This window comes from Brassica napus, chromosome C3 (genome assembly GCF_020379485.1).
Source record: "Brassica napus cultivar Da-Ae chromosome C3, Da-Ae, whole genome shotgun sequence".
Classification (NCBI taxonomy): Eukaryota; Viridiplantae; Streptophyta; class Magnoliopsida; order Brassicales; family Brassicaceae; genus Brassica; species Brassica napus.
The window spans coordinates 22687351-22702866 of record NC_063446.1 but is presented as its reverse complement, the minus strand read 5'-3'; the positions used below and the strand labels follow the sequence as shown (position 1 = coordinate 22702866).

Here is a 15516-nt window from a genome sequence, read left to right as displayed (position 1 = left end):
GCAGCAGATTCTTTCGAATGTCGGTCAAAGTAAAAACGCACAATAATGTTTTAGATGGATTCTACCTTAGATAAAACCGGCCCAGATATAATATTAATCAACTGGATTTTGGAATAACATGAGATTTCTTAAATTTGGGATGATTCCTCCATGTGTTCTCTACATGGCACAGGCAGAGACAAATTATTCTGGTCACAATACTGTGAAGATGAAAGACAGATGTATTTTCATACTCACATTGTCTGCAAAATAAGAGACCAAGCAAAAGAGTTGTCTCTCCAAAGCAAGCAAAACGCTCTTTAATGCTCTTTTTCGTAATCGTCTTTGGTTTCAAAGTTCTTGCACCATATCTGTGAAGGAATTGGGCGTACCGGCATATGTGACCTTTGCTGAAATATCAAAATACAAATCTTTCCCTCAAATTTTGATCATGAAACAAGAAAGTGCAAACGATAGAGTAGTATGGAGATAATACAGTTAAGGACTGGGTTCTTGTGACAAGAGTTAAGTATTAGGCATTCAAAAAAATAAAAAGAACTGTTAGTCCATACTAGAAAGTAGTACCCAAGCCACTCTTTCAACCATATTTAATGTACATGAGCTTCAGAAAATTATATCCCATGGTCGAACTAGGGCAAAAGAATCAACTAAATCTCTAAGACTGCTACACAAACACAAAACGTTAAGTAACATGGCTAGGGCTGGCAAAAAATCCGGATCCGAAGAACCGAACCGAACCCGATCCGAAAAAGTTGTACCAAATCCGAACCGAAATTGATGAAATATCCGAACGGGTTTAAAATTTTGATATTTAAAGAACCGAAACCGAACCCGATCCGAACCGAAATATTTTGAGTACCCGAATGTATCTGAAATAGATTTATAAACCAATATATTAATTATTATTTTTATTTAATGTATATTAAAAATATCTAAAATATAATTGATACTTTTAAGTTATCCAAAATACTTGAAAATATATATAAATAATCAAAAGTAAATGTTTTTTGTCACTGATCAAAAGTAAATGCCTAAAATAGTTAAATATACTCAAAATACCAAAAATACTTTAAATATTTATTTATTCTCTATCCAAATATTCAAACCGAACCAATTTATATGTTAAATTTAGGTATTTTGACATATGTTATTCAAATTTATATTTAATATATTATTTTGTTTATAGATTTTGAGCAATTTAAAATATATAATGAATTTTAAAATTCTAAAGATAATTTAAATGGGTTATCCGAACCGAACCCGCAAAGATCCGAACCGAAATTTAGAAATACTCGAATTGGGCTGAAATCTTTAACCCCGAAAGCCCGAAACCCAAATAGGTCCGAACCGAACCCGCAAAGATCCGAACTGAAATTTAGAAATACTCGAATTGGGCTGAAATCTTTAACCCCGAAAGCCCGAAACCCAAATAGGTCCAAACCGAATCCGAATGGGTACCCGAACGCCCACCCCTACATGGCAATGAGAAACAGAGTTTAAATGGGTGCAAATCAAGTTCAGGTCACACGACATTATCAAAAGTAGGCTACCATTAGCGAATACCCTACAGATGAATCATTGGCAAATAACAAAGAATAAAATGAAATAAGGTAGGGGAAGGGAATTATTAATGAAACTAAAAAAATGGAACTAGGTAGGAGAAGGTTGTTAAATTTTAAACTTCAACACATATTAAAATGTTCTTCTCTTCATGAGGACTGCCTGCTTGTGAAATATATATATATATATATAAACCAAAGCTATCTGCTACAATAGATTCACACAGACTGTAACATCCAAAACTGCAGGACGTAGACAGCATAGAGTCTCTACTGATAAGATACACATGTTTATCAAAGATATTCAATACCCTAAATAATGCTAGACACTGAAAGCGAAAACAAAATTATCTACATATGATAACAGACCAACAAAGTTATACTCGGTGAGTAGATATGTTATCCGTAGCATTTGTGATTCTCTTATTGTTCTTTTCTAATCTCTAATTGTAGGGACCAAAGAAGTGAAGAAGAATGAATACCTCGAGCTCGGCAGACTTCATGGCAATGGGGATGCAGACAAGAAAGACGCCGAGCATTGCAAAGGCGGTGTTGCGACGCCAGTGCTTGGGCCTACAGTAAGGCCCACCAGACATGCTCCATACTTTGGCTCTGAAATCGCCTCCTTCTGCTCCTCCTCCTCCAGCTCCTCCCATTTTTTTTACTTAGATTCGAGATCAGTCCACTTAATACAGATTCCTTTTCCTAACTCGATAACGAAGATGACCAGATCCATCAGAATGGACATTAAAAAAACCGAAATGATCTCAAGCAAACCCTAGCCCGCCTAACAACTAACTAGAATCGGCTTTGATAACAGAATGTTCGAATTGAGTATTCAAATAGCATCATTTCCAGAATACTGGTGACCATAGATCGACTCACCTTTAGAGAAATGACAAGGATCGCAAAAGAACGAAGACGACATAACTTGTCAAGTGAAGAGGGGGTGAATCAAATGAAACGAGATTCTGAAACTGACCTGAAAAGAATACTCAGGGTGTTATTACGGCTTTAGCCTCACCTTGGCACTCACTAACGTCTTGTTTTTTTCTTTAATGACAGTAACAATTACATCATTATATAATCCTTACTTACTTCTATAAATACTTTGGAACCTCCGATAAGATTTTGCATCCTATAATCTGTAAAAAATTGCATTGTATGAGATTCGAACCCTAGACTTTGTTGTAGAAACCAATAAACTTTTAATCACTAGGCTACTGTGCTTCCAACCAACTGATGTCTTGTTTTTCGGTAATTTTTCTTGTAATTTCCAAAGTATTTCACGTCTATTAATCACCCAAGAAAAACAGAATTCAAACAGCAGGATGTTCACGTGTATATAACTGGAACGGGTAAAACAAGTCAACGCATTGGATCTTCAAAACAACACAATGTTTGCCTTGTACGATTCAGGAACGCCTACACACAAGGAAGGCATATCGAAACATACAAAAAAAAAAAAAGAGTCTTTGCATAATATAAGCCCAAAGGCCGGGTTGTGAAGCTCTCCTCTCCGTGTCTCCCACCAGCCCTAGCCGTATGCCCAAGGAAACCACAAAAAACATTATTATAACTATAAATTATTTACGGACAGAGATTTGTCTTCCTGTGCCTCTCTCGCCTGTCTCGCCTCTCAAGCCAGACCCCTTTGATTCGTAGCTCTCTCTCTCTCTCTCTCTATCGTTCCTCGCGTGGACCTTTTTCGAAAATTCTTAACTAATTATCAAATCCCCGAATCTCGCTGAGTTTTTTTTTTTATATTTTCCAGATCTGTTATCCGATTTTGCGGTCTAGGTATATCCGCAAGAGCTTCTTCTTCTTCTTCTTCTTCTTCTTATTTGTAATTCAAACGCGATTTTGTCAATATATCGGCACTGCCCTAGGTTTTGTGTTACCATAGGAAACCCTAGAAGCTCTTTGTTTAATTGCTGTACAGATCCATCCCTAGACAGAGTTAGCGTTTTAGAGATCGAGTAAAGGAAGGTTGTGATGATGAACAACAACAACCGAGGAGGAGGAAGGGGGATTGGCGCTGGCCGTGGTGCCATTAACCCTAACCCTAACTTCCAGTCCCGGCCGGGCTATCAGCAGCCGCAGTACGTTCAGCGAGGCGGTTACTCCCACCAACAGCAGCAGTTTCAGCAAGCCACGTCTCAGCCTCGTCAATACCAACAGCAGCAGCAATGGCTTCCTAGACCCCAGATCTCTAGCGGTAACACTAACGGAGGAGGAGACGCAGTCGTTGAAGTTGAAAAAACTGTTCTCTCCGACACAAAGTTACTACTTCTTTCTTTATGTCAATTTTTATCTCTCTGTCTACTTCTCACAGTGTCACTGAGCTGTGTAGTATTGGTTTCATTTTTGTGCTTATCAAGCTTTTAATCCTCTTTTTTTTTTTATTCTTTGCTCTTTTAGTTCGGAAGACTGGAAAGCGAGGCTAAAACTACCTGCGCCTGATACTCGCTACAGAACTGAGGTAACCTTCATTGTCTCGAAGAAAATAAATCGTTTAGGATTTCTCTTTTGTTTTTTGCCTTTTCCTTGCACCTAAAGGAAGCCTATATTATATATAGTCTATATAGACTGATTGTTTTAGCTGTCTCAGATGCTCTGGTCTTCTGCAGAAATATGTTTTGCTTATTTAATTGCTTATTACATAAACCCATTTTTGTTCATGATTTTTTTCTACCTTGGCTTAAAAAAAACTCTTCTTTTCTTTGTCTATCCAAAACTTCTTGATAGTTACTCGGTTTGATTTTTTTCTTTGCACTTGTTATATCATTTTTAGGATGTGACAGCCACTAAGGGAAACGAGTTTGAAGACTATTTTCTGAAACGAGAGCTTCTAATGGGAATCTACGAGAAGGGTTTTGAAAGACCTTCTCCTATTCAGGAAGAGAGTATTCCTATCGCCTTGACTGGTAGAGATATCCTTGCCCGAGCTAAGAACGGCACTGGCAAGACTGCCGCCTTTTGTATCCCTGTCTTGGAAAAAATTGACCAAGATAACAACGTTATTCAAGGTAACTATCATTTGATTCTTTCATGTGGTTGGATGCGATGTATGTATGAGTTTGAAATTTTAGTATTTATCAGCAATTGATCAACTGTTTTCTTTCTAATTCGCTGCTGCCTGTCTTTTCTTTACAGCTGTGATCATTGTTCCAACTCGAGAGTTAGCCCTTCAGACATCACAGGTGTGTAAGGAGCTGGGGAAGCATTTGAAGATTCAAGTCATGGTGACAACTGGAGGCACCAGTCTGAAAGATGATATCATGCGTTTGTATCAGCCTGTCCATTTACTCGTAGGAACTCCTGGAAGAGTTTTGGATCTCACCAAGAAGGGGGTTTGTGTTTTGAAAGATTGTTCTGTGCTCGCTATGGATGAGGTAAATGGTGGATGCTTACTTGTTCTTCTCTGTCTAGTATTTTTTTTTTTTCAATCTTTGCAAGCTATAGCAATACTATGATGGTTTCCCCTAATCTAATTTGGATGTTTTCTTCAGGCTGATAAGCTTTTATCTCAAGAGTTCCAACCTTCGGTGGAACATTTGATCAGCTTTCTTCCCCAAAATCGCCAGATTTTGATGTTCTCAGCCACGTTTCCTGTCACTGTCAAGTATTTTAAGGATCGATTTTTGACGAATCCTTACATCATTAATCTCATGGATGAACTTACGCTCAAGGGTATTACCCAATTCTATGCTTTTGTTGAAGAACGACAGAAGATTCATTGCCTGAATACACTATTCTCCAAGGTTAGATCTGAACTCAAGTATTGATTGTTTTGTTTCCTTTTCTTTTTTGCTGGCATTCACTCTCAACTTCTTCTGCAGCTGCAAATTAACCAATCGATCATATTCTGCAACTCCGTGAACCGTGTGGAGCTCTTAGCTAAGAAAATTACGGAGCTTGGGTATTCTTGCTTTTACATACATGCAAAGATGCTTCAAGACCACCGAAACAGAGTGTTCCATGACTTCCGCAATGGTGCATGCCGGAATCTTGTGTGTACTGGTATGCCTAAATGCTATTATTTTGTTATTGCAAGAGCACGTTGAATAAAATGCTCTCTTATCTAGTTCCTAGAATTCAATATTGGCTTTAGCCAAGGCCTTAGGGGACCAAGTGACACTGGTTTTGTTATTTTGACTTGAATGAAATTAGCGAAGCTCTTCAGATAAATAATTAATGATTTAATGATTGTTGCTACAGACCTGTTCACACGTGGGATTGACATTCAAGCAGTCAATGTGGTGATAAACTTTGATTTCCCAAAGAATGCAGAAACGTATCTTCACAGGGTAAGCTCAGATGTCTATCTACATTGTACTAGGTTTCTACATATTGATTGATGATCATCTGATTATGATACCCGGTTGCTGTTCAGGTTGGTCGATCAGGAAGGTTTGGCCATCTTGGTTTAGCTGTGAATCTTATCACCTATGAGGACCGCTTTAACCTGTAAGTCTTTCTCTCTTAACTGGGTTTTGCTCATGTTGGCTACGACATTGTTTAACCTTAGTCATACATATTTGTAGCTACCGGATTGAGCAAGAGCTTGGAACGGAGATCAAGCAAATTCCTCCACACATCGATCAGGCAATTTATTGCCAATAAGGTTGTCCGCCTTGGTGTCTTCTGTTAGGTCTATCAGTAATAAGTGGTAAGTAATATCAACTTCTTGGCAGACTTAAATTATTCCTACTTTTGGAGTCGTTTACGTCATCTTAACTCAAGATTCTCTAGGATAATGTCTTTTACTATAATACAATACATAGTGTTGTTGGAAAGATCTAGGATGGACAACAATTATCGCATCTATAACCACGTTACATCATTCGTATGTTTAATGCATATAGAGAGAGGCCAACTCATTATTCTCGTCCTAGAAATTTTCTTTTGAATTAGGTTTGCTCCTGATATAAGAGAGATCCCTAAAATATTATTTGGATTTGTTGTGATGTTTCAGGTTGGTTGATGCAATGTGTGGCTTATCTAGGCGTGCAGGACAGCCAGAACCGAAAAAGTCTTCATATTCATCCTCTTACCTTCAAAATGTTTTCTTAGCGTCTTTCTTTGGTTTTCCCTTCTTTCCAAATAATCAACTACATAAAGACAAGGCCTGGCAGGTGCGAAATGCCGGGTAGTAGTGGAAGTGGGAGTATTTTATCTAGCTGTTTTTTTAAACAAGTCCTTTGGTACTATGTTTTCCTATCATTGTCGTAGACTGGTCAGTGTTGTGATGCGTCTTCAAGAAGCGGGTGTTTTCTTGGTTCTTTTACGCCTTGTTTGCATGCAGCTTTTCCAACTTCAATAATAAAGTCTTCGAGACCTTAAGATTTTGGTTTCTAGCATGTTTGGTGTTGTCAGTAGCATGATAGTTGAACAATGATTTGTTCCATGACCAACACAAGCAAATATGAAAACACACGTAAAACGATACAATTATAGGTGATAGTTATAGGTGATAGTCTGCAACTCAGGTTACTGCTGATGATATCAGAAGCAGCTGCAAGATGACTTGTTGGGAATCTGTCCCGTGGCTTGAAACGTAGCAGCTTCGTCTTCTGCATCGAGGATCTCTTGAGTGCGTCGGATTTGAACCCATGCCTTCTTCTCTTGTGCTTTTGCATGAACTGCTGCTTTCTTGCTCCTCAGTTTCTCTGCTTTCTCCTTTTTCTTACTGTCCATCTTCCGCTGCGCAAAACAAAACAACCCTTTTTTGTCCATTAGCAATAGAACAGTATTAAAGCATTAAAAATGGAGAGGTCTTTTTGTTGGAATCACCTGGGTATTAGCGAGTTGAGATTCGATCTTGGTTGTTTGCTTTTTTTCCCATGCTGAAATCTCTAGGAGCTTCTTCTCAGTCCTGCAAATTAGACAAGTGTCACAGCAGTCGCATGGAAACTGCGATTGAAAAATCTCAAGGATCTTTGTGTAGTTGTTTCTTACTTGTTCGTCACCTTTGTTATCTTTTGTTCCTTCCATGCATTGATGACTGATAACTGCGCTTTTCCTACGTCGAGTATTAACCAAAAATATATATAGCTTTTGAACCCAATATTCTCGCAAGATAACGTGAAACTATAAAGAATACAATAAGCTTTGTGGTTTTGAGCGTGTTACCCGACTCCATTTGATAAAAGAATGAGCTCCAAGCTGTAGGTTCTAGTTGATCGTTAAAAGAACATTTAGTTCTAGTTATATATAAGATATGTTCGAATGCAAAAAGTGAAAATTGGATTGGTGCCTTTCAATCATTATTGTATTGTTGTCGCTAATTGTCTTTTCATTGAAATTTATTCGATAGGAAACAGCTAGCGAAATATTCGGAATATTTGATTAATTTGGCGAGCATATCACGTTTCTACGTGTTCTTCTCTTGTTGCTCGTATTTTTGTCATATGTGGAACTCTGAAATGAGTTTTCTTTTCTCTCAGTGTTTTGAAACCCCACCAGGATACTGAGTACTTCCTGGTTCACCGGATCACCGGTTCGACTGCAGACGAACCATGAATCAATAAATTCATTAAAATTAATATATAATTATATATAACTATTAAAAATAAATATTAGAAAATCTAATATGAATAATACTCTCAAAATTTAATTCCAGAAAACTAAAACATCAAAATTGTAATAATTGTAATAGATTGTCAATAATAAAAATAAACTAAGTTAGAATCATCTAAATGAATATTTTTTCTCTTATTGCTCTCAATTTCTTTCAGTGTTTGCATAAACTTAAATCGCACATCTGCCAGAACCTTCGTACATGCATCAGTATCCCCTTTCATACCAGCAAGATGATGTTTTATCCTATTAATACCTCCTCCTAGTTTTTTTTTTGTGACAAAATTCACATTCTAAAACCAGTTTTCCTCTTGAATTGTTTGACTGAATCACATAAGACCATGCAATATCTTTTTTTCCTCGGACCGAACGGTTTGCAGCAGCTATTTCTTCGTAGTTTTACTCAGGGCCAATATCCATTGCCTGTAAAAATCATACACAAAGTTTTTTAAAAAATCATGGGACAAAGAAAATATACAGTGTTGTACAAAACAAACAGAACATGACACATTATTGTGATTAAACAAAACGATAGTCACAGCAAAAAAAAAGTCACTCAGAACATGATTCATGTCATGTGGTATTGCATAAACAATTAGAATAAGACTACTAACTTTGATTCATACAAAACATATCATGATGAACAAATAAAAACTATAAACCTAGTCGGGGATACAGAGAGAATGTGAGACGGCCGCAAGAAAGACAATACTAAGAAATTGATAAGTGAAAAACTGAAAACCTAATCCTTTTATTTAGAATATCCAACCGACTTTAGTATCACAATTAGAAAAAAACTAAAAAAAGTAAATAAAAGTTATCCACTGGTTCAACCGGTGTCCGGGTTTTAACGGGTTTTTGCGGATCTTACCGGGTTTTTAAATAGTGGATATTTCTTAAAACCCAAACCGGAATACATGCTGGGTCACCGGGTTTACTGGTCCGACCACGGGTTCGGGTCGGGCGTGAAAACATTGTTTTCTTAAAGAAAGAATAATCGTTCTACTATAGAAATCGAAAATCGATATATATAACCAGTCGCAGGGGCACGTTAGGTGAGAGGGAGCAGTTGCCCCTGATAAAAAATATATTTCATTGCGTGAATAACTGCCATACTTTGGTTTTGAGAGAATGTTTTTTGGAAAACTTGTAGAAAACTTTTATGAGAGAGAAGATTCACAGAATATATTTTTTTATAAATTAAAAATATATTTCATTGCGTGAATAACTGCCATACTTTTGGTTTTGAAAGAATATTTTTTGGAAAACTTGTAGAAAACTTTTATGAGAAACAAGATTCACAGAATATATTTTTTTTATAAATTGAAACATGGTCAATTATAAAATTAATTGCGTAGACTTTTTTGCAATATTTCGAAAACTTCATATGATAGTAAAAATATGTTTTCATAAGTTTACTTTTAATAAAACTTCTCCATAAGTTTTCTATGAAAAATTAAATTTTTGCAAAACTTATCAATTACAAAATTAACATAATTATCATAAAATACTCTTAAAATTAAAATTGTTGGAACAAATCCATTTGGTGGTTGTTGGAACAAATCCACTTTAAGTGCTTCACACTTAGTCCCAAAGTTTTCTCACGGATGAAAAAATCTAGTCAACTTTCCTCTTGTTGAGACCAAGAGAGATCAATTTACCCATATTCTTCTTCTGGGGAGTGAACACTTCCATCAAAATTCAGTTCTTCGAGAAGGAACTTTTTTTGGGATACACTTTCGGGGAAGATGCATTTTTGTGTGAAGGTTTGTTTGGAACTGATAGATGCAGCGAGGTTAATCTCGATAAAGTTCGAGGTTATGGACTTGTATTTAAAGCCATATGATAAGATGGCTCATCAAAAATCGTTTGAAGAGATTAAAGTGAGCTTGTTCTCTCTTTCTAGTGTAATGCTTGGCTTTTTAGACATGTTGTTAGATGCATTATCAAATTGAGTTTGTGGCTCTATCCTTTTATCGTTATATTTGTGTTGTTAAAATTTTAAACTTGGCTGTTTGGGTTTGTCCGAGAGAGCTTATGTGATATATAGTCTTTTAAATTTAACTATGAATGAACGTAATTGGTTACACAAAAAATAGATTTCGCAAAAAAAAAAGAATTCTTTGCTAATCTTAGTAAACTTATGTCTTTTCCAAATTTAAATAAATTTTAAATATTTTCTTATTCATTCATGTGTATTTTATCAATTTTGGGTCACATGAATAAATATTATAATTTTATTATATATAATGATGAAGTTAACAATATTTTTTTATTTATGTGTCTAGCTAATTTCATTCTGCCCCCAATAAAAATAAGTTGTAGATATGTAACACACTAAAACTAATATTATACTATAAACCTTTAACCACGATTCTTTTTATTACATATATATTTTATTGGATCATTTCCTTCTCGTTCCATTTATTTTTTTGTGAAAAATATACCATATTAGTATTTTATCAAAGAATGGAATCTATATTATGAGAAAGGAAGAAGAGAAATGTTTCGTAAAGCATTCCATACTAAGTCCACTTGGGCGTTCACTAATTATTTTCACATGTTAATTGCATTGAACTTATGCTCTAATTTCCGTGATTTTTAGAAGCTTCTTATTTTAGTTTGTTCGAAGTGCACTATAGTTTGGAAAAAGAAAAATACCTCGATACCTAGTTTGTGCTTGTTCACATTGTAGCTATGGTTGAGTTTAATTCGTCTTATTGTTTAGACACGTTAATTACAGCCGAACCACATAGCTTGAATCCATCCATTCGTGTTTAGGTTTTGTTAAATAAGTTCAAAAACTAGGTATATATTTCGAAGTGAGTCTGTTTGGGCTCTAGATATTTAGAGTTTAAAGTCTGTTTGGGCTAGAGCCAACCCAAAAATCCGAAACTTTACATTACAGTTTATGTATAGCATCATTTTGCGATCAAAACCATATTTGATTTTGACATATAGTTTTAATATTTTGGATCCATACCTAACTAAGCAATATGGAACTTGTGAGTGTATTTTACATTTTTACTATTTAATCATTTACAAGAATCCTAACTAAGCAATATGGAACTTGTGACTGAGTTTAGCATAAATTTTGTTGTCTTTTATATATAGTTTCAATTTACATTTGATTAATTGGGTTTTTATAAATTTAATTTGTTTAGAATATGATTTTAAAATGTATAAAACACTTTTGTAAGAAAAAAGTTTAAACTGACTTTATATTTAATGACAGAAAATTGAAACTATTTTTTACAAAAAAAAAATATGTTTTAAAATAGTGAAATTAGCATATATATTGTTTAGATATTTTTTTCTGAAAAGCCTAAAAAATAAAATAGCCCTATTAAAACCAGATTGGACTTTAGATGTAGACCCAAAATATTTTCAGATTGGACTGAGCTCATATATTTATGTACTTTATGGTTTTTCACAGGGCCTAGACAACCTAATTAACACTTCTATTGCTTAGTACTTCCTCTGTTTTTTATTTATGATGTTTTAAGTATAAACACACAAATTAAGAAAAAAAATTTAATTACAAAACCCTTGATTACAACAAAAAAAAGTAATCAAAAATAGTTAATCATTGCTATTTTGAACAAATAAGACAAAATTACACATTGGGAGGGTAATCATGTTTTATCTTTTTTTTAAAGCTACAGCAAAAAAATAAAATAAAAAATAGCTTTAAAACATTTATTTTCTAAAGCCTCATCTTTTTGGTTGTAAAAATATATTGTTGTAGCAATCAAATTTAAAACTATATTTTTTCCATACCAAAATCTTACCGTAAAGTTCATACAGTTACAGCTCAATCAATCACTCCCATTGATTTTAATATTTTAATTATTTTTTTAATAATTTTACTTAGAAATTTTTAAAACATCATGCAAACTGAAAGGAAAATATCATCTAAAACATCGTACAAAAAGAAACGGAGGAGTATGTTTTTTTTTTCTTCTTTTGGTTCTCTTGTATGATAACCACAAAATAATAAAGATTTTTAACATCTAGTAAAGGTTTTTTTGCAAATTTGACCAAAAAATTAAAAGTTAAACACAAAACTAACTTCCTATTTTTTGGAAATTCGTTTTGTCCTATTCACCCCACAAGTTCATATAATTCACGAAAATGCCATCAATTTTTTTTTTTCAAAAATGACATTTTTACTCTCTCACCCTCATCATCTTCAAGTAATTACAAGATTGTCATTGTCATCAATACCCCAACCACCATGAACAACCAATTTGAAGCTCTTAATGCTCTCAAAATCGATTTACCCTTCTTTTTTTCTCCATTCTTATGAACTAAACACAACACCTCTCTCACTTTCTCTCCACATTCAGCTAAAAAAATCCAAGATTTTGATTCTGCATTTTTTTATGGTTCATAGAGTCATAGAAGCTAACGATTCTGGGTGGGTCACTTTCGTTTGACGTTTAATCAGCAAAAAATAATAATATATTTGACGTTTAATCAGCAAAAAAAAATTGAAACACACAATTGCACAAAAAATAATATATGTCATGTATTGCAAGAATAAATATTATGAAGGATTTTTTTAATAATATAAATTATTATTTTAAATATACTGTTAATATTTTTTTTAAATGGTCTAGAAGCAATTTAAGACGGCAAGTATCTATCTATATATATATATATGTATATGTAAGTTTTACTCATTCTCAGCACTGATCCGGACTGATATGGCACCTAAAACAGAACCAAAATACTGCCATGTAACTATAACTTTTTACTTATTCTAATCATCTTAAGAGCCAAAAATCCCACTGGTGTTAATAATTCTGTAACAATAAACATTTAAAAGATGAATATAAATTAGAGAGGAGAAGAATACAATACATATACATATGTAACACAGAAAAATAGACAACATCAATTTTAGTTTGTAAACTTTGTTAAGTTTTCATAGTGTCTCTGAGCTTATGCTAAATTCATATGTTTGAGATTTTAGAGGTTCCTAAAATAGAAGCTTGCAAAAGATAGAGAAAATAGGAAAGAAAATTAAAATAAAGCCTACGTAAGAGACTAGGAGAAAAGAGTAAATGTAACTTTTGTAGCAAAATTTGAAGAAAAAATGAAAATAAATGTTGAGAAGTGAAAAGAAAATGTCAGTTTCTAACGTAAATAAAATAATTAACTTGTTTTTAGTTCCTTATTTATTTTATAACTAATATCATCTATTAATGTACATATATATAACTCAATTTTTTTATAACCTATAACATATATTTTAATACATATGTAAAAGGAGTCTTAAGTTTAAAAAAAAAAAACAAATCAAAATATTTATTATCAAATCATTTTAGTTATTAATATTGTTATGAAAAAGGAAACAAAATTAATCAGTTTTGTTTTATTTAGTTTGGTTTATAACTTAATATTATTTACTGTGCGAAAAACTTAATGTCGTTTAACTTAATGTCATTTACTGTATTAGGAAATTAAAGTTTTTTAAATTTGTTTGGTTTATAACTTCAAGGATCAAATCTTCTTTTATTTATTTATTGCCATTATCAAGAAAAAAAAAATGGTTAAAATCCGGTTGAAACCTTCACTATAGGTGAAAAGAAACTATAGACAACAAACCATTGCACTAAAGGGATGGACAGTTGGACACCAATATGGCGCCCCTAAAATATATATAAACTTTGGCGTCTAAATTTAGTTTATGGACTATAAGACCAGGATTGGCCGTGCTCATTCTATACACCTACGTATTTTTTTACTTTGTGGTTGCAATTGAGCTAAAGTTTTGGTCGGGAGAACAATTGAGCGTTGAGGTTTTCATGGTGACATGATTGGTATGGTCGAGATGTCATCATATTTCTCCTCAGACTTGTGCTGGTTTTGTTTTTTTTTTCGGTGGATCTTTGACTTTAGTCTATATGCTATATGTCAGATTTCTGCGGCCCAAATGTGCCACTGGATCCATGGTTTCTATGGAGTTCAAAAGAAGGAAGCCCAACACTTACTGCTATTGAATTGAGAGAGAGCTCACGGTTAACTAGCAAGTGGCAAGCAGCATTTTTGTTTGATAAATTAGGCAGCTAGCTTCTCTTTTTTTTTGGTTTTCCTTTTCTTGTTAGTTAAATCCTCTGTTCGGGAACGCGTTAGGCGCTAGTCGGACTGTCGGGTTGGGCATATCGTCTAAAGAGAAATCGGAGATTAATCGAAAATTATGCGGGGCAAAACTTAGATTGTTTACTATGTTATAAAACATGATAATCTTTAGTTATGTATAACATTAATACATTTTCATGTTTAAGATTGTATAAAACACACAAATAGAATATATAAACTTAATATAGTATAATTTTCATCAAAATTATGAATATAAATGATATTTATAAAATTTTAGATCAAATAAATAAATAAAAATATTATTAAAAATAATAAAAAAAAATAGATTAGACGGTCGTCTAGGCGGTTAGGCAGTCGCCTAAGCGGCTAGGCGGTCATTTAGGCGGTCTAGGCGGAGAAAATCAGATATCCGATTTTTTTAATTGATTTAGCATAAATCGGAGCAGAAAAGTGACGCGTAGCGTCTAGACGGCCGGTTCCTAGAAGAGGGGTTAAATCTCTTTATCCTATTACTCATGGAAACTAACATAACCACATAAGAATATCATAATAATATTTATGTTTTCATGTAGTGGTGAGACAGTGAGTGTTTTACAGTTGACGGCCTGCATTTAAAAGGCAGAACCTTGTTGACTTAAAAGATAATTGTTTATACATACTAGAGACGTGGTTTGAAAGTGATACGTCTCCTACAGAGAAAGCGAGATTTAATTGCTAAGAGAAATTTCAATAGTCTTTTTGATTTTTTATACTATTATTATTAGTCTTCTAAATAGACTCTTTTGTCTTTTCTGAACGTATGCATGTACTTATTCTGACTTTTCCAACGCATGTTCAAATTTTCTCATATAAATTCCAAAACACCTAAACTTTGCCTTGGCACTAACCCATAGCTAGCTGTTCAAAAAATGATACATCTGTTAAATATGGTTATTTAACCAAGAGCATCTTTTATCCCTGCGAAAAGAAGGTTCTTTTAAGCAAAAAGTACAGGAAACCCACAAAATAACAAAAATCTTACGTCCAAATCGCCAAATAAGAAACATTTTTCGATGGTTTTTTTCAACTGTATGCGGGTTCCACTGAGACGTGGCGGTCCGCGATTGGTTTTTTTTTTAATTTTTTTTTAATCAGACAAAAACAAAAAATAAATAAATAAATAAATAAGAAACTCATTAAGGTTTTGTGCGATAATGATGCTCTAAGGAAATAATAATATATGTGTTAAGATTTGATAAAGAAATCTATACTATACTAAAAGTGGGAT

General features: G+C 33.8%; 3 protein-coding genes across 5 annotated transcripts; 1 reads left to right on the top strand and 2 right to left on the bottom strand.

Annotated features, from left to right (window-relative positions):
- Window positions 1–66: 66 nt before the first annotated feature.
- On the bottom strand, window positions 67–2600 carry LOC125583326. 2 transcript variants are annotated; one of them, XM_048750007.1, is made up of 3 exons: window positions 2445–2600; window positions 2042–2264; window positions 67–389 (listed from the first exon to the last, which is right to left on the bottom strand). In XM_048750007.1, the coding sequence occupies exons 2-3, from the start codon at window positions 2213–2215 to the stop codon at window positions 300–302; spliced, it is 264 nt and encodes an 87-aa protein (XP_048605964.1). In that variant the 5' UTR covers window positions 2216–2264; window positions 2445–2600; the 3' UTR covers window positions 67–299. The 2 variants fall into 2 exon arrangements, with proteins under 2 accessions (XP_048605964.1, XP_048605965.1); XM_048750008.1 differs by having other exon boundaries at window positions 2042–2268; window positions 2445–2537.
- A 381-nt stretch (window positions 2601–2981) lies between these two features.
- LOC106388713 (DEAD-box ATP-dependent RNA helicase 8) lies at window positions 2982–6909 on the top strand. 2 transcript variants are annotated; one of them, XM_048750005.1, is made up of 12 exons: window positions 3048–3220; window positions 3334–3359; window positions 3502–3841; window positions 3981–4041; window positions 4354–4588; window positions 4716–4954; window positions 5072–5323; window positions 5402–5582; window positions 5781–5869; window positions 5956–6029; window positions 6107–6231; window positions 6538–6909. In XM_048750005.1, exons 3-11 carry the CDS (start codon window positions 3555–3557, stop codon window positions 6183–6185), a joined length of 1497 nt encoding a protein of 498 aa, XP_048605962.1. In that variant the 5' UTR covers window positions 3048–3220; window positions 3334–3359; window positions 3502–3554; the 3' UTR covers window positions 6186–6231; window positions 6538–6909. The 2 variants fall into 2 exon arrangements, with proteins under 2 accessions (XP_013684297.2, XP_048605962.1); XM_013828843.3 differs by having other exon boundaries at window positions 2982–3841.
- Window positions 6910–6943: 34 nt separating this feature from the next.
- LOC106388716 (uncharacterized protein At3g61260-like) lies at window positions 6944–7810 on the bottom strand. The gene is made up of 4 exons (XM_013828853.3): window positions 7695–7810; window positions 7521–7584; window positions 7356–7437; window positions 6944–7265 (listed from the first exon to the last, which is right to left on the bottom strand). The coding sequence occupies exons 1-4, from the start codon at window positions 7702–7704 to the stop codon at window positions 7068–7070; spliced, it is 354 nt and encodes a 117-aa protein (XP_013684307.2). The 5' UTR covers window positions 7705–7810; the 3' UTR covers window positions 6944–7067.
- Window positions 7811–15516: the final 7706 nt, after the last annotated feature.

Bases quoted from the DNA above. Each gene is read 5' to 3' on its own strand.
- LOC125583326 (XM_048750007.1), bottom strand. From the start codon at position 2,215: ATGGGAGGAGCTGGAGGAGGAGGAGCAGAAGGAGGCGATTTCAGAGCC. The intron at 390-2,041 runs GTATTCATTCTT...TTGATATTTCAG, and splicing joins TGAAGTCTGCCGAGCTCGAG to CAAAGGTCACATATGCCGGT.
- LOC106388713 (XM_013828843.3), top strand. From the start codon at position 3,555: ATGATGAACAACAACAACCGAGGAGGAGGAAGGGGGATTGGCGCTGGC. The intron at 3,842-3,980 runs GTTACTACTTCT...TTGCTCTTTTAG, and splicing joins ACTGTTCTCTCCGACACAAA to TTCGGAAGACTGGAAAGCGA. The intron at 5,583-5,780 runs GTATGCCTAAAT...TTGTTGCTACAG, and splicing joins CCGGAATCTTGTGTGTACTG to ACCTGTTCACACGTGGGATT.
- LOC106388716 (XM_013828853.3), bottom strand. The intron at 7,438-7,520 runs GTAAGAAACAAC...TCTAATTTGCAG, and splicing joins ATAACAAAGGTGACGAACAA to GACTGAGAAGAAGCTCCTAG. The intron at 7,266-7,355 runs GTGATTCCAACA...TGTTTTGCGCAG, and splicing joins CTCAACTCGCTAATACCCAG to CGGAAGATGGACAGTAAGAA.